The sequence below is a fragment of the Boeremia exigua genome (genome assembly GCF_020726555.1).
Source record: "Boeremia exigua strain MPI-SDFR-AT-0100 chromosome Unknown C7974scaffold_2, whole genome shotgun sequence".
Taxonomy (NCBI): domain Eukaryota; kingdom Fungi; phylum Ascomycota; class Dothideomycetes; order Pleosporales; family Didymellaceae; genus Boeremia; species Boeremia exigua.
The window spans coordinates 987,513-1,004,237 of NW_025763519.1; the positions used below are offsets into that span (position 1 = coordinate 987,513).

Here is a 16,725-nt window from a genome sequence, read left to right on the forward strand (position 1 = left end):
CTCCCTAGCAAACACATGCGGTGAGAGTGACAAGGAGGCAAAAAAGCAAAGCAAAGCCTTGGGCGCCAACTCCGTGAGGGCCTCATAGCGGACGCAGCGTTGAAGACGGTGGTGACCGTGAAGTGGCGTTTACCGAAGCGGCGCAACCTCCAGACGTCAATCACACGGCACCTGCCACTCACTTCACCACCAGGCGCTCTCAGGCTCGGCACGTCCAACGACGCACCTCTGCTGCCAGCGCCGCGACACAACGTAACTTTAACTCTGGTCGCTTGCCGGCGTCATAGGTCATGGATAACCATCTGCCCTTTGGGTATACGCACAGACAGAAGGTGTGTGACAAAGTGGAGCGGGCGGCAACGCAAGCAGCGGATGTGAGCTAACGAAGACGTGCAGCGCTCGCATGACACGATGGAGGGCAACGCAGGGCCCGCCTGGAGCTTTGAAAACCTTACGCCCTTTACCAGCCTTGGTGTTCCCCGCGAGCACTCGGTACCGCGCCCGCAGGAACCCTCTCACAGCGCAAGCCGCCGCGGGTCCGCCTCGCAACCGAACCACTACGCTGCTGCAGGGCAGCCCGCTCGCACGCCTGACGCCGATGCGGTGCGAGCACGCTTCTCAGCCTCACGAGAACGACCAACGCCAGCAGACGACCGTCAGGCCTCAGCTGGCCCCGCAGACCAAGGTGCACGAGGGCGCCCTTTCTATACGGCACACATCGCCCAGAACATGGAGTATGCACAGCTTCCGCGCTTCGAGGGCGACGGGTTCGATATGAGGAGACCCGCGGGCTGGCAGCCGAGAGCAGACGGACACAACGCAGCCGAGGACCGACATCTGGTCGAGATAAGCGATGGCGAGGACGACGAGCTGGTCGGCGAGGACGAGGATGGAGACGACATTGCGGCATACAACCGTCAGGTGCGGGAGGAGGGGTACGGGTCGGAAGACGTTGTCGACTTGACTGAGGACGACGCTCCCTTTCCCAACTGGCAGCCACAGAACAACCGACCAATGCACAATCACGACCGACCGCGATCGCAGCCGGGACATGCAGGTCACCCGCCGCACAACGACGCTGCCCGTCTGCCACGGGGCATGGCCGGCATCATCAATCTGGACAACGGCGACGAAGCATGGGAACTAGACGAACCCGCCGCTCTCGAGCCGTCTTCGCCGGACATCCAGTTTGTGTCCGCACGTCGTCTTGACCCGTCGAGCCGCCATAACGACTCGGATGGAGACGACGTGCAGTTTGTGCAGGAGCGACCTCTGACAAACGACGAGAGACGGATCCGACAGCGTGCTGCACAAGACGCAGAATTGAACCGAGTCATGGCGGTAATCGGAGCGCACAGAAACGACCGATATAGCTTTGCGCACCTTCGAGGAGAGATTGACCGTACCAACGCCCACATCCAGCATTTGGCCGACCACATGCGTCAAGGCGGCCCGCAGCCTCCGCCACGAAATCGAGCTGGAAATCACATTCAACTAAGGATGGGAATCGCAGGGGGACGCCCTGAACTCTTTGTCGCACCGACTCTGAACTTTGGAGTCGTGGGTTTCGACCTGGGCTATGATGGTAACCGACCGGAGCCACCACCGCAGACGTATGACGCGCCACCTCCAGCACCACAAGGTTTCACAAGAAGTCCAGAAGAAAATGATGTTCTTGTCTGTCCAAACTGCGATAGCGAGTTGTGCAAGGGCGACGACGATATTAAGAAGCAGGTGTGGATTGCTAAGCAATGTGGTCATGTAAGCTATGAAATACGGCTCAATAGACAACAAGCTAACTCAGTCAAACAGATCTACTGCGGCGAATGCACAGCAAACCGATCAGTCAAGCGCTCTGCAAAAGGAAAAGAGAAAGAGGGCGGACCAAAGACCAGGCCGTTCAAGGAGTGTGTCGTCGAAGGCTGCGGCAAGAGGGTCGCAAGCTCCAAGTCCATGTTTCAGCTTTTTATGCTGTAACATGCAAACTATTCTTTCAATTTCCTCACTCTAACGACTCTCCTATCGCTTATATATACCACTTGGGCTTGGGGCTTGTTGCATTTTGCATAATATGGTGTTAAGCCAGCCGTCTCCTAGCTTGACCTAGGCATCACGGCATCAGCAAGGCGTTTGCGAATCTTTCTTTGTTCTCTTGGTACGGTGCAGGGTCGGGTATGCCCATAGGGTGAATAGTAATGATCTTGATAGATATATATGTGTATATACCAGGATTTGACTCGCTCCTGCTCTTCGCCACAAGCAACAGGGCTCTGCCAACAGAAGGACACGGGTCCATCCCATCAACTAGCCTGATATGTGACTACCGTTGAATTACAGTCGCACATTGAGTGCATGGCGACTCATCAAACCTGTGACCTCATCAATCGACGGAACCCCGATCGCGGATTTAACGGCGTTATACATACACACTTATCCGTCGTTAGACCCTAGTTCAGGAACAGCCTCGGCCGTCAACAAATCTGTCCCCAAACTTGCAGGCATCACAACCGCATCAACAAACACAACACGAACACCTTCGAATCCCCTAATTTTCGATCATCACTGAAAATGCCGCCCAAGCAAGCTGCTCCAGCTACTACAAGGGACCAACGCCCCTCCAAGCCTCGCCCCGCGTCCTCCCCGGTCAAAAACACATACTTGCTCGCCTACAATGCCGTGTCTGCTGCACTGTGGGCCGGTGTGCTCTACAAGACTGTGACCATCAGTGCGCATGAGGTACAGAGCGCGCGTAAAGCTGGCGCCTTCTTTGGACGAAATGATGTGCAGAGCGCTGCTGCGGGGCTGGCGAGTGGGAAAGTTTTCGGAGAGCTGGAAGAGTACACGAGACTGGTGCAGAGTCTTGCGGGTCTGGAGGTGCTTCACAGCTTGGTCGGTAAGTTGAACTAGTGCAACAAGAAGGGCAATCTTGAAGGCTACCCGCCTTCCTTCAGCAACTGACACCGTCAAGGCATCGTCCGCGCACCCCTCCTCACAACGCTGATGCAGGTCGCATCCCGCTTTCTCCTCGTCTGGGGCATCGCATACAACTTCCCCGCAACCACGCAGCACTCTCCCGCCTACAGCACGATGCTGCTCGCCTGGTCCTTCACTGAGGTTGTGCGGTACAGCTACTTCGTCTTCACCCTCAGTGGACTCGGCGTGCCCCCACTACTCTCGTTTCTGCGCTACAACACCTTCATGATCCTGTATCCGCTCGGCATCTCGAGCGAGTGCTGGCTCGTGTACAAGGCTATCCCGGCAGCGAAGTTGGTTGATGAGCGTATTCCATATGCCCTGTGGGCTATCCTGGCTATTTACGTTCCGGGCTCGTATGTCCTGTTCACGCACATGGTCAAGCAGAGGAGCAGGATACAGAAGCAGCAGAGGCAAGCGTGACTAGCCGGCGGTGCACCGGGGTACGATCAGGAGCGGGAGGATCGGATCATGAAGAAGATGCTGGCGATGAAGCGCAAACAGGCTATGGAGAAGGGTGGCGGTGTGGGGAAGAAGTAGATGAAGGTAGAAAAAAGGTCCTAGACAGCGTAGGATATGTACAACAATGTAACAATCATGTCAATGTCACATCACAAGACGCGCAAAGAATAGTAATATACTGCATCCGCGACGTTCCTCACTCAATGCTCAAGAAGGCAGGTAGCATCCACCCCAGCCGGCCAGCATTCTGTCACGCGTCCCATCAGAGCCTGTCCTTCAGTCCACCCAAATCTAACAGAAGCATGGCATGATGACTTTCTCTCCGCTCATGCTAGACTACTGCTTAAAATCCGAACCGTCAAACGTTGCTAAGCGACACATGTCGGACCGCGAATGAGCGCCGCTCACGGCCCGAGATGGAGCCAATCGCCACCCGTCCCGGAAGCCTGCTACGCATCCGCATCTGGACGTCGAACCTGTTTACTCCACCTTTGTTCCCCAGCTCTGAGCAGTCCGCGTCCTGTCTTTACATATCGATGACAAACGGGCCACATGGGCTCCAAACGGGTCTTGCTCCGGGGTCACCAACCTCCCATTGTGCATGTCAACCCCGCCGTGGAACCTGATTGATATGCGTAGCGGCGCGGTGCCAAGGCCTTGACTTCCGGCGACCATGACGACCCATTGCGGGGAGCAAGGCTTAGTGCCGAGTATAGAGCTTCTAACGCCTTGGTACTTGGGGAAAGAGCGCCCGTGCTGTTGTGGGTAGGTTATGTCGGTCCGCATCATACTGCTGCTCCAATCTGTGGTATAAAGCCATCCCCGGTCGCTGTTCGTGAGGATCACTTCACGCCCTTGCGAGGAAAGTCAATATGATCGGCAAAGGTTTTGTTCTTCTTGCGTCGGCCCTGCCTACATTGGCTACTTCGTTGGCCAAGAGGCAGAGTGCTTCGCTGGATAGCTGTCCAGGATACACAGCGAGTAACGTTCAAGATGACGGCGGTAGAGTCACGGCTGATCTTGCGCTTGCCGGCACGGCGTGCAATGTCTACGGTGATGATTTGACGGAGTTGAAGTTGGAGGTGGATTACCAGACTGGTTCGTCGTTTGTTAACACCCTCCTCTCTCAAATTACTGACTGCTCCCAGTGAATCGCATCCACGTCAAGATCTACGACGCTGCAGAGCAGGTTTTCCAGATCCAGGACTCCGTCTGGCCGCGACCCCAGGGCGATGATGGATTTGATCCTGAAACCTCGGCGTTGGTATTCTCACATACAGAGAGCCCGTTCTCGTTTTCCATTTCGCGCAGGGAGACTAACGAGACGTTGTTCGATACGTCGGCGGCGAGCTTGGTTTTCGAGTCGCAGTTTCTCCGTCTCAGAACGAGCTTGCCTGATTCTCCGAACCTGTATGGGCTGGGAGAGTCTACGGATGATTTCCACCTGAACACTACCAACTACACTCGCACTGTAAGTCAATTTTCACATACTGCAAAAGTATGGCACACTGACTTCAACAGCTGTGGAACCGTGATGCTTACGGTACTCCCAGAGGATCCAACCTGTATGGAGCTCACCCCATTTACTTTGACCACCGTGGAGAAAACGGCACACACGGCGTCTTCCTTGCTAGCTCTCAGGGCATGGACATCAAGATTGACGACACCGACGGCCAATTTCTCGAGTACAACACTCTTGGTGGTATCATTGATATGTATTTTCTGTCCGGTCCCTCGCCTAAGGAGGTCGCCGTTCAGTACTCTGCATTGTCTGGATCTGCGGCCATGATGCCCTACTGGGGTTTTGGTTTCCACCAATGCAAGTATGGATACCGCGATATTTGGGAAGTTGCGGAGGTCGTGGCCAACTACACACAAGCTAATATCCCATTGGAAGTCATGTGGACTGACATTGACTACATGGAGCTGAGGCGCTTGTTCACTTTGGACCCGGAAAGGTATCCGTTGGAGCTAGTCCGAGACGTGGTTTCCTACCTCCACGAGCGCCAACAGCACTACATCGTCATGGTCAACTCGGCTGTGTGGGCTGGTGACAACGACGTGTATAATGAAGGCGTTCAGCAGAACGTGTGGCAGGTCCGTGAAAACGGCAGCGAGTATCGCGGTGCTGTCTGGCCTGGCCCAACTGTCTTCCCTGATTGGTTCCATCCCAATACACAAGAATACTGGAACAGCCAGTTCGAGCAGTTCTTCGATCCGGCTACAGGTGTCGATATCGACGGCCTCTGGAACGACATGAACGAGCCTGCCAACTTCTGCCCGTATCCTTGCCCAGACCCTGAGGCCTACTCTGTGGAGTCCAAGAACCCTCCTGAGCCTCCACCAGTCCGTCCCGGTGGCCCTGGCCGAGTCATTCCTGGCTTTCCCGCCAGCTTGCAGCCGGGTTCCAACACTAATGCTACCAAGCGGGCACTCCGATCTCGAGAGTTCAACACGAAGCTGTCAATGCCCAAGCGCTCGCTCCTTTCCCGCCAGTCGAACGGGACTACATCTCGTCTCGGTCTGCCCGGCCGCGATCTCATCAACCCCGGATACGAGATCATGAACGCTGCTGGTTCTATCAGTAACAAGACCATGGACACTGATATTCGCAATTATGATGGCTCGTACCACTACGATACGCACAACTTCTGGGGTTCGCTCATGTCTATTGCCTCGAGAGCGTCCATGCTGCAACGCCGCCCTGAGCGCCGTCCGTTCCTCATCACTCGCTCTACAGTAAGATCGTTGTTCCTGTAATAATCCACTGCTAATACGTGATTCAGTTTGTTGGTCTTGGCAAGTATGTGGGCAAGTGGCTCGGTGACAATGTCAGCACTTGGGAGCAATACCGCTTCAGCATTGCTGGTGTCTTGAACTTTGCCTCTATCTTTCAAATGCCCATGGTCGGTACCGATATCTGCGGGTTTGCAGGCAATACCACCGAGACCCGTAAGCACATTGTTCTCCAGTTCTTCTTGATATACTGACAACTCATAAGTCTGTGCCCGCTGGGCCACCCTCGGTGCATTTTACCCCTTCATGCGTAACCATGCAGGCGATACTTCAATCTCTCAGGAGTTCTACCGCTGGCCTCTTACACAGGCTGCCGCCCGCAATGCGATCAACATTCGCTACAGGCTACTTGACTACATCTACACAGCCTTCCACCGCCAGACTCAGACCGGTCTTCCCATGCTAAACCCGCTGTGGTTCCACTACCCTGAAGACGCCAACACCTTCACTATTGAGCACCAATTTTTCTACGGCGATGACATCCTTGTCTCGCCTGTACTGGAGGAGAACAGCACTGCCGTGAGCATCTACCTGCCCAACGGCACCTTCTATGATTGGTGGACACTCGAGCAGATTCAGGGCACCGGAAGCTGGATCAACATCTCAGATGTGGGTTTCGATAGCATCCCGCTTCACATCCGCGGTGGCGCTATTTTGCCTCTGCGTGCAGAGAGCGCAAACACCACTACCGAGCTGCGCAAGCAGGACTTTGTCATCTGGATCGCGCCTAACAGCACTGGTCAGGCAAGTGGCTCGCTATACCTGGATGACGGAGACAGCATTGAGCAAGCCGGTGTCAGTGAGATTACCTTCGAGTACGACAACGGCGAATTCAGCATGACCGGCTCGTTCGACTACCAGACCGACCTCCAAGTCAAGAACATCACGCTCCTCGGTGCAAACGGTCAGCAGACGCTGCAGGGCCCCGTTCCTCTGTCCGCTGAGTACAGCGCCACTTTCAACGCCTCAAACGGAAACTCCACTGGAGGAGGCAGTCCACCGCAGTTCGAGGGCGCCGCGACGCGGAACAGTGTCGGTGCGCTGATTGGTGCCATCGCGGGTGCCGCGTGGTTGGCATTGTAAAAGATGCTCGCCAGTATTCACGCGCCGCGAACGAGACTCGGAGATAATGTTGGAGACTCGCGAAGTGGGTCAGCCCTACGAAGTACATACAGAGCTAAATAAAAATCTTCTGACCGCTTTCCGCACACGCCACGCCCCCATCGCCAACCTCAGTACTAATTGCTCCCTTGTGCCAGCTTGTGAACCTGCTTTATATTGCCTTCACCGTGGATTTATTCTATCAACCAATCAGCATCCGCCCTCTTGGCTTAGTGGTAAAGCGTATCACTAGTATGACTTCGGTCAGGACATGATAAGATCGCTCGTTCGATTCGGGCAGAGGGCAGTCAGCCGCCTCCTAGTCTGGGCAGTTGTACCGTGGATATCAAACCTTCGGGCGTTGTGGCGGAGTGGTTATCGCGCAAGACTAGAAATCTTGTTCCTTCGGGAGCGTAGGTTCGAATCCTGCCAACGTCGTCTTTTTTGTTGTCATGTGGGTATGAGTGCGCATTAAAGAGTATAATAGTGGTGGGGAGTGGTGCGTGTTGACAAGGTTGAGGAAGGGTTTGGTGGTGGGTCCTGTTTTTTTTACGTGACGCGTGAGATTACTGCGAGGTGCACATTGGTGCGATGATATGAGGCAAAGAATATTGATGTAAGACTGCGTCTAATGCTGTGCTGTGTTGGCCATCCCTTTGGATGATCGTTGCCTTTTGCCGTGTTCACTTCAATGCCTTCCCACATGCAAACTGACCCAGTCATGTCAGTCTGGTACAGAGTCTACGGCAGGTCGCTCACTCACCTCGGCGCTCTGCGGCCATGTTTCGCAATCAGACTTCTCGACTCGCCGCAGAGCCATATATGCGGACCGGCCTCGCCGTCCTCAAGCCCGTGCTGGTTAATCGCGTGCTCGATCTGGCGAGCTCGCGCGCGATTCGAGCTCAACGTCGTGAGGCCCTCAGCCCAGCCGTAGAAGAAAATTGCGGCATTCAGCCGGGTCATCTCGCCCTGGACTTTACGCGCTGCAGCGGGCAGCTGGGCAGCGATTTTGTCGATGTTGCTCGGGACGACGCGTATAGGCAGCTTCAAGCCAGCAGGGACTGGATGATCGGACATGGACGCCCATTCTGTTATGAGGTCTTCGGTTGTACGGCCTTCGCAGTCGCCTTGCGCGATGAGGAGTTGTGCGCGCCGCTTTTCGGCATCGGTGGCGAGCGTCTCGACGATGAGGTTCATCTGGTCGGCGGCTTCCTGGGTGCATACCATGGAGTGTGAGCCAATTGCAGGGTATAGATGGGTCGGCAACAGATTCTCGCCAGCTTCTTCTTTGATTTGAGCTTTGACTTCGACAGGGTACCAATCCAGGATCGGGCAGGGTTTGTGAGATATGTCAGAAATAAGAGCAAGAAGAACGGTGCAGTCGATGTTTAGCGTCTCAGACAGTGCCCGTGTTCGGTCCACCAATAGATCGTTCAAAACGGCCTGTAAAGGTTGCGCCGGAGGTATGTCTTCAGCACACTGCACGATCGCTCCAGTCGCCCTGATTTTCGCAATGATGCCGTCAACTTCTTTCATCTTTCCAGCTACAATGCGGGTGAGCACAAAGCGTACTTGTGGTGGTCGTCCCTGTATCGGATTCGCTTTTGCAGCTCGTGCGAGCTCTCGCGCGTTTCTCACAACATCAACCTGGTCTTCATCATCGTCGTCCTCCCAGTTGTCTATGCGAGGGTCTGGCATGTCCTCGTCTGAATCGGAGTCATTGACCCAGCCTAATTTCGCGAGGTCAAAGATGATCCTTTTCTCTGAAACAGTCGATACGCGAATCCACTCCCTGCCTTCGTCTGCAACGATATCCACCAGCGCTGCTGTTTTCCCTTTCCCTATGCCTCCTTTCCCGAGGCTTAGGCCTTTGAGTGTGCGTTTACCGGCCGGTGCTTTGAGTCGATCCCAGAAATAGTATTTCCGGAAAGCTTGTAGGCCGATGGATCGTTTCGCGGCGCTCCATAGTGCCTCATAGTAGGTAAGATTCGAGGAAACGATGAAGTGGCGCACCTTCTCCTCGGTCTTACCAGAGTTCACAATCTTCTTGAGGAACGCGAGCTCGTTCTTGAAATCGTTGCGAAGATTCCGGTATTCGACTGGATGGTGGACCCTCGTGATCTTCTGACGCTCAATGACAGCTTCGACATAGGTTTCCACTTCCTCGTATAACGTTTGGCACCGATGGATGAGGTCCTGAACAGTAGCCTCGAGATCTTTGCCATTTTCATTGCCCGCACTGCAGTTACTTATGCTTGTTGCATCTGTCTCGAGGTCCAGATGGCTGAGGCTTGATGAGATTGACTCGGTCATGGCCAAAGTAATGAGCGATTGTCGATCGCAGTATGTCAGATTGAAGGAACGAAACCAACTAAAATCTGCAACAAGTCTCTTGCCGCTCAAGGAAGTCCGATATTGTAAGAAAAAGGAATATTCCTATTTGCAAGAGCCATTGAGTTGTTCGAGTCACACCAAAATGGAAGGTTCGATGACGTTCTTCTTCAGCCCCCGACCCACTGCTGCCTGCTTCGAGGAGAGTAGTAATACTGGATTCCGTTTTTGCCTTAGAACACACAAAATGAACTCTGCTGGTGCCTCGAAGAGTGTCGCGTGTACCTCACAGTTCTGAGTTTGGAGACAACTCCACGGGCCGACGTTCATCCCGGCGAACCCCGCCAAAAGTTGCCGCGAATTACCCACCACAACTCAGCGCCGAACCCCAGAGCACCCCACACTATACCATGCCGTACCTCAATACCAGTACCGAGTGGTACGAGCAGTCGTCGTTGCTACTCAAAGCTAGGCCGACAAGTGTACGCATAGAATTGCCATTGACGCGAATCAGGAGAGCTGATCCTTTCTAGACACGCATCACATCCAAATACACGGTCCTCAAACCCTCAGCCTCGAAGATCAAGAAGCGCGAAAAGTACGCCGCCAAGCAAGCAGCTAAGCCCGCAGACACATCACGGACATCATCGCCCCCACCGCAATCGAATACCCAGGAAGCCACGGCGACCTTCGTTCTGAAGACATACGACCCTGTGTCAGGCACATGTTTGCAGTATGCGACAACAAAGGGCGCGGAAGTGGGGAGGCTGGTCAGTAACTTAGGAAGGCTAGGGCGCGAAATGGCAGCGCTTCCGGAGGCCCCTGAGGATCTGAGCGCGCCGCAGGACGCAGGTGTCGCAACACCGAATATTGATGAGCAAGGAGATACCAAAATGGGCGGTGCGCCGGTATCAGCAGCAACAGGGACAGGGGGTGGAAAGAAGAAGAAGAAGGGCAAGAAGTGAGCATTGATCAACGGATAGTCACAGACAACACGCTATGCGACCACAATCAACATCGAGTCTTTGTTAGAAGCCACGTAGCTCGATCAGGAGTTAAGACTAGGGGCCTACGACAAGAAGAGGGTCAATTCTCGAGAAAGCGGCGCGACACAGTGTACGAATCACCATTGAAGCTAGGCGCAGACGAAAGATACCCTGGGTCTCTTAAATCAAACATTCAGACGTCTTAATACTCCGATGGCCTCCGCTGCGCTGCTCTCCATTTGTGTCGATGATCTGTCTTCTCTCTAGCATTTCACACTGATGTGCCTCAATCGCGACCTTTCTCTACTTGACCACCACCCACCCGTTCCCATCTTCCTGCGCCTCGCCATCCTCCAGGCTCACGAATGCCCAGCGTGTGGATCAAGGTGAGACACTGACATGCAATACACGACTTATGGTATGGAGAAAGCTAATAGTGGTCTTGTAGTTGCCCAAAACTCCTTCGAAGTCCGAGGCCACGTTCCGTGACCCCAACACTGGCTTTGTTGGCTAGTTGGAGGAAGTTTTTGGTTCGAGATGCCTCTTCCTAGTGTGGAAGCGAGCTTGTTGCAGTAAGAACTCCGTAGATCTTCTGTTCTCGGAGTCTGTTCGTCTTATGCGGGCATAGCGATGGCATGTACTCATTTTCGATATTAGGATCGGTTACAGCACGCGCCGGCTGTGCGTGTGCTCTGCAGAGTTGTGCTTTTGATTGTTGAATGGCTGGTGAGAGCAAATGTTTGTGTATCAAGAAAGCCGCTACGTTGCAAAGAAAGCACAGTCTCAACTTTAGTTATGCCTGTATTTGTGACTTTTGTGTTTTAGAGGTCTGCTTGCGGTACCGGCCTCAAGTGCAACGATTGGTATTGTGCGTTGGATCAGGAATTGTGCACTCCCTTGTGTTGCCTGACGTACTGATCACTTGATTTAGATCATTCACGGGTACTGTGCATGTAGATGACTGGACTGATCATTTGTATACATGTTGAGCACAAATATATCCGATGATCGAGCTAGCCTCCAGAAGTGACAGCAAAAGAGTGTGTTGGATTCGGTTTCGAGTCATTAGTAACATGATGGGACCCTTCGCTGTGAGGGAAGGTACAAGTGCAACATCAAGCATTAACGTAAGAGAACCAAGCTTTGAGCGTGGTTGTGTACATCCATTTCAGACCCAAAGCTATGCCCCATTGTTCTTACCTTCATTTGGGGCCCCATGATACTGTACGTAGCCATTGTTGTCCAGGAGGGTGACGATCGTTGACGAGCGTTCAGGTGTTGTCATAGGACTCTAAGAAGACGACGTACACAAAGGTGTGCTCACCATGATAGTGTGGCGCAGCTAGAGGTACCTGTGGCTGAAGATGAGACAGAATGCCCGTAACTTCAGTCCCGAGCATCTGGAGTTGTCGAAGCCGTCGCATAGTGGTCTCCAGAAAAACCCCAGGTCCGGGTCCATAGGTATAGCGCGCCGGTAGATCAACACTGCTTTCCAAGGCCCTCAGCCTCCCGTCAGGTGCCCACAGGATCGCCAAGAGCGGAAGATCTGAGGGCAGGGATAGCTGGTAATTCAGACTCAGCAGCCTGACGATTTCTAGACTGCCAGGTCGCGGGGAGCAGGAAAGCACTGCGGTGTGATGTGTTCGTGTTTCGAACACGTGGTGAGCGACGCGGCAATTGCTCGCCAATCGAGGTGCGTTCCGTAGTGGTGAAGGACTACCCCATTCGCAAGACAGACGTCATTCGAAGATGCGCTACGGGACACTACTGCCGGCGGCACGAGAAGTGGGGCAGACAAGCTTGGCGGTCCGGGTGTGTGGCTGACACGCGTCTCCACGGAGACAGTTCGCGCGCTGCCTTCATGGCTTTGGAACATAGTTCCGCTTTATCCCTCTTTGAAGTACGATCATGACGCTGCAACTTAAGACGTTCTCCGATAATCGTAGCTTACGGCGGGAGTCTCGGAGCTGGTGCGCTCCTGCAGAACCGTAATGGCATTCTTCAAGACGTGATGGAATCTGTGGCTGAAAACATGGAAATGAGCAACACGTCATGGATCTTCAAGCATCCCGGCCACCGATCGCCCGCCATCCAGACCAGGGGTCGTGCGTGCACTCTTCGAGCCTGGAGTGTCTCGTGTTGGTCACGCACAGCACAAAGTGGAAATGGTAGGCCCATTATGAGAGAATTGAGCGATGCCCTGTTGGCCCATGCATACGTCTTGCGTGCGTTGTGCAATTCTGGTGATGTTCTAGGGCGATTGGAGTGTGTACAGGATCCCTCAAAGTTCTACACGGTGTCTCATGATGCTTACCCATGAGCTCCACAAAACATGACAGGTTGTTCACGTTCGTTTTCAGGAAATTGAACGAACCAGGTGGGGCCAGCTCTCCTCTCTTTGATGCCCCGCGGCTGGATCGTGAATCGATGGTGCGCCTAGGCCAATCGCACTTGCCTTGGCTATGGTACAGAGGTGACGGCTGATGACGTATGGGAAAGAAGATACTCGTGTCACGCCAAACAATAAAGGCGCTTTCCTCCTCTCTCGCCTCATTCCCATTACACCAACACCAGATACCCCATACAACCGCGCTACTCAACCAACCACTCCCATTGATTCACTCGTAATTGTTTATTTGATACCCTTTTGATACCCAGCAAGCAGTACACCATGTCTTCAGGAAAGGCGGTCAACAGTGAGTATATCTGCAGGACTTCCGCGAAGGCGGGCACGACCAAAGCGCGCCGGACGCTTTTGAGAGTGCTTACTACGCACATATAGTCTAGATACTAACACATTATAGGACCGGTTGACGTAAAGCAGAAGGAAGCTGATGTGAACAACAAGCTCCAGCTCTACGGGATTTCTCAGGGTACGTAGCCTAACTGAAAGACGTTTTGTGCGGGACTATCACGCTGACTGAAATACCAGCATTTGCCAATGGCAAAGTTCCTTCCAACAAGCAGATCGATATTGCACTGAACTCGGCACTTGCGTCGAAAGCGCTCAGTTCGCCATCCAAGAAGCTTTCAACAGAAGGCCAGCAACTTGTTGGCGACCTGAGGAAGGTTATTGAGCAGGCCAAGATCTTGCTGCTTACAAAGAACGAGGGCAATCTTCTCCAGGACTTTATCTGGAATGCCGAGCAGATTTCTGGCGGAAACCAGGCACTTCCTGGCGCTCCTGTCGACAAAGACACAGCTAAGCAGCACGGCAATGAGGCTCTTGAAGGTCTGCGAACACTGGGCACCCTCTTGATCTCTAACGGCCAATTCAGGAAGCTTCTTTCTGACGCTTCCACCCTCCTCCGCGACATCGCTGGTGATGCTGCCCAAAACACCGCCAACAAGGTGAGGCCTTCGGAGGATGCCCTCGGTCAAATTGATCAACCCGCCGAAGAGAACACCTGGCACGAGAACCCTGAGTTCTCTAAGGACAAGATCAAGAGCTCGTTGAGGCAGCAGATTCCAATTGGCAAACAGGACGTCAAGCAGGCCGCTGGTGATGTGAACCAGGCTGCTCACCCGGCCGGCTCTCGTGATCCCCGTGACACCGCTCAGCTCGGTGCCCACGAGGGGCAGACTGGCAACAGCACAGGCCTCAATACGCAGGCCGGAATCGAGCAGGGCAAGCAGCAGCTCGAGCAGGGCAAACAGCAGATTGCTGCCCAGATCCCCGAAGAGGATAAGGATAAGGCACGCGCGCGCCGTGATCAACTCAACAACTACCTTAAGGGCAAGATGCCTCAGGAGCGTCGCGAACAGACTATCTGGCGTCTGAAGAAGATGATCGTTGAAGTTCAGGGCCACCAGGATTACCAGCGTGCGATTGAGACACTCCTTAGGCTATCCGAGCAATATGCCGGCCACGGCAAAAAGCTCGGCCAGCAGGGTGCCGGAACCGTGCAAGGTGCGCATCAAGAAGACGATGCCCTAACTCGTGCCGAAGCTGACATCAAGGTGCGTATTCTAGGTTTCCAAAATGAAAACAAGCATTGGCTAACAAATATCAAGACTCTTCTTGAGCGCTTCGCCAACAGCACATCCTCCGACGACCTCTTCGACTCCATCAACCAGATCTACAAGGATGCTGAGCAAGACCCAGAACTCAAGGCTTGGTTCAGGCACTTGAACCAGTACATTCACAAGTGCCTCCAGCAGCAGGGTTACATTCTGGAGGACCGATCCACCGAGGAGTGGAACCAGATCTATGACCAGGGCCACGAGCTCCTCCGTGGTCGTTACCGTGGCCACACTGACCGCATTGCCGACGAGTTCAAGTTCATCGGACAGCAGTTCGATGCCGACGAGCAGAACAGGCAATTTGCTCAATCTGTCAACAAGCTGTTCCTTGATCTTGGCAACGATGAGAATGGCAAGACCACGTTCAAGCCTCACCTCGTCAAGGACCTGACCGATGTCATCCTACCCGGTCTCTTCGAGAGCGTACAGTATGTACCTATTCCCCGCATCGAGGTCAGCGACCCTCAGGTAGATGTCATCGTGGAGAACCTGGTGATTGAGAGTGACAACCTTGCTCCCAATGTCATGGAATTCGGTTCTGACAACTACTGGCGTTGGGGACGCAAGTCAATCACCAACAAGAACAAGAACAAGGTCATGCTTTCCGTCTCCGGCGTGCAGATGGATCTTCGCGATGTCTCTTACTACATCAAGAAGAAGCAGGGTTTCCCTTCCATCACCGACAAGGGTGTCATGGATATCTTCATGGGAGGCTCTGGTTTCAGCTTCAAGGTTGAGCTGGAGACTGCTGACAAGGCCCGCGAGCACGCTCAGACCCACTTCTTCAAGGTGACCAAGGTCGAGACTGATATTCAGAACTTGTCCATCAAGCTCAAGAAGAGCAACCACAAGCTGCTCTTCAACATGTTCAAGCCTATGTTGTTGAAGGTCATGCGTCCTGTCATTCAGAAGGTCCTCGAGAAGCAGATCAAGGACTCTGTCAATCAGGTCGACGGCATGCTTTACGATATTAAGAAGGAGGCCGATCGGGCCGAGGCCGAGGCCAAGCGCAACCCCGATCCTCAGCACCTTGCGAACATGTATCAGCGCTACGCCTCTGCAGCCCAAGCCCGTGTTATGCAGGGCAAACAGAAGAAGGAGCAGCTCAAGGAAAGGACCAAGGACACTCAGGTCAATGTCGCTGTCACTCAGCACGACTCGATCTTCAAGAACATTTCTCTCCCTGGTGGTATCTCAACCAAGGCCACCGAGTACAAGGAGCTGGCTGCGAAGGGTGACAAGTGGGAAAGCCCCGTCTTCTCAATTGGCTCTGCCCGCGAGACTTCTAGCTTGCCTCAGGTTGCGAAGATCACCCGGAAGCCCCACGGCCGCGCTGAAGGCTATCAGTCTGCCACTGGCACCGGTGTTGGTTCGGGCCTCGGCAACTCCCAGTATGACGGTGCTGCTACCGGATCTGGGTTTGCTGCTGGTCAGGGATTGACTGACCGCTCAGGTCTTGGTCACCAGTCTGGTCAAATTGGCGGCGGACCCGCCAGTTCTGGCCTTAGCGGACAGTCTGGTGCATATCCCTCGGGTTTGAACCAGCAACAGCTTGGAGGCACTGGTCAGGGACTTTACAATACTTCCCACTCAGCCACTCAACCCACATCCACTTCTGGTCAGTTCGCTAACCAGGTCGACAACGCTTTCGACAGCGCTACCGGCCACGGTCACGGTGGCGGTGTTGCCTCCACCACCGGCCCCAGTGCCCCTGTTCAGGGTGACGGCCAGTACAACACCACGTTCGGCGACCAAAACCCCGTGTTCCAGGGCCGCGCTTAAGAGAGTCGCGTTGCGAGCATGGTGTGTTGCGATGGTTGTCTAGCGTGTAGAAAAACGGACACGATAATGATTTTTATCTGGATGATACCACGATTACGCAGCGCGTAAAGCACATTAGGGAGGGTTCTAGTTTTCCGGCATTGTGCTTTCATAAATTCCTCGCGGTAGTAATAATTAATAAACTGGTCTACATTATTTTTTGCATTGTTGCATGAGCTGTACACACAAAGTCACTACATCACCTCCTTTCCTGGATGTTGGCAGGTATGGG

General features: G+C 53.8%; 6 protein-coding genes and 2 non-coding genes across 8 annotated transcripts; 7 read left to right on the plus strand and 1 right to left on the minus strand.

Annotated features, from left to right (window-relative positions):
- Positions 1 to 4: 4 nt before the first annotated feature.
- On the plus strand, positions 5 to 2,241 carry C7974DRAFT_327481 (uncharacterized protein). Its single transcript, XM_046139013.1, has 3 exons — positions 5 to 332; positions 397 to 1,761; positions 1,813 to 2,241. The coding sequence occupies exons 1-3, from the start codon at positions 291 to 293 to the stop codon at positions 1,975 to 1,977; spliced, it is 1,572 nt and encodes a 523-aa protein (XP_046001316.1). The 5' UTR covers positions 5 to 290; the 3' UTR covers positions 1,978 to 2,241.
- A 137-nt stretch (positions 2,242 to 2,378) lies between these two features.
- C7974DRAFT_385239 (protein tyrosine phosphatase) lies at positions 2,379 to 3,768 on the plus strand. The gene is made up of 2 exons (XM_046140931.1): positions 2,379 to 2,893; positions 2,969 to 3,768. The coding sequence occupies exons 1-2, from the start codon at positions 2,569 to 2,571 to the stop codon at positions 3,394 to 3,396; spliced, it is 753 nt and encodes a 250-aa protein (XP_046001317.1). The 5' UTR covers positions 2,379 to 2,568; the 3' UTR covers positions 3,397 to 3,768.
- Positions 3,769 to 3,932: 164 nt separating this feature from the next.
- On the plus strand, positions 3,933 to 7,459 carry C7974DRAFT_99376 (alpha-glucosidase-like protein). The gene is made up of 5 exons (XM_046147683.1): positions 3,933 to 4,533; positions 4,584 to 4,906; positions 4,957 to 6,174; positions 6,222 to 6,387; positions 6,437 to 7,459. The coding sequence occupies exons 1-5, from the start codon at positions 4,308 to 4,310 to the stop codon at positions 7,312 to 7,314; spliced, it is 2,811 nt and encodes a 936-aa protein (XP_046001318.1). The 5' UTR covers positions 3,933 to 4,307; the 3' UTR covers positions 7,315 to 7,459.
- A 92-nt stretch (positions 7,460 to 7,551) lies between these two features.
- Positions 7,552 to 7,639, plus strand: C7974DRAFT_t24. Its single transcript has one exon. It is a non-coding gene; the product is annotated as a tRNA-Thr (tRNA).
- A 50-nt stretch (positions 7,640 to 7,689) lies between these two features.
- On the plus strand, positions 7,690 to 7,770 carry C7974DRAFT_t25. The gene has a single exon. It is a non-coding gene; the product is annotated as a tRNA-Ser (tRNA).
- Positions 7,771 to 7,838: 68 nt separating this feature from the next.
- On the minus strand, positions 7,839 to 9,946 carry C7974DRAFT_99371 (uncharacterized protein). Its single transcript, XM_046147682.1, has one exon. The coding sequence runs from the start codon at positions 9,643 to 9,645 to the stop codon at positions 8,092 to 8,094; it is 1,554 nt and encodes a 517-aa protein (XP_046001319.1). The 5' UTR covers positions 9,646 to 9,946; the 3' UTR covers positions 7,839 to 8,091.
- Positions 9,928 to 10,628, plus strand: C7974DRAFT_468712 (signal recognition particle 9 kDa protein-domain-containing protein; the record flags this gene model as incomplete). Its single annotated transcript, XM_046146406.1, has 2 exons — positions 9,928 to 10,145; positions 10,197 to 10,628. The coding sequence occupies exons 1-2, from the start codon at positions 10,074 to 10,076 to the stop codon at positions 10,626 to 10,628; spliced, it is 504 nt and encodes a 167-aa protein (XP_046001320.1). The 5' UTR covers positions 9,928 to 10,073.
- A 2,359-nt stretch (positions 10,629 to 12,987) lies between these two features.
- C7974DRAFT_446829 (uncharacterized protein) lies at positions 12,988 to 16,633 on the plus strand. Its single transcript, XM_046145612.1, has 4 exons — positions 12,988 to 13,345; positions 13,454 to 13,522; positions 13,582 to 14,609; positions 14,664 to 16,633. The coding sequence occupies exons 1-4, from the start codon at positions 13,321 to 13,323 to the stop codon at positions 16,452 to 16,454; spliced, it is 2,913 nt and encodes a 970-aa protein (XP_046001321.1). The 5' UTR covers positions 12,988 to 13,320; the 3' UTR covers positions 16,455 to 16,633.
- Positions 16,634 to 16,725: the final 92 nt, after the last annotated feature.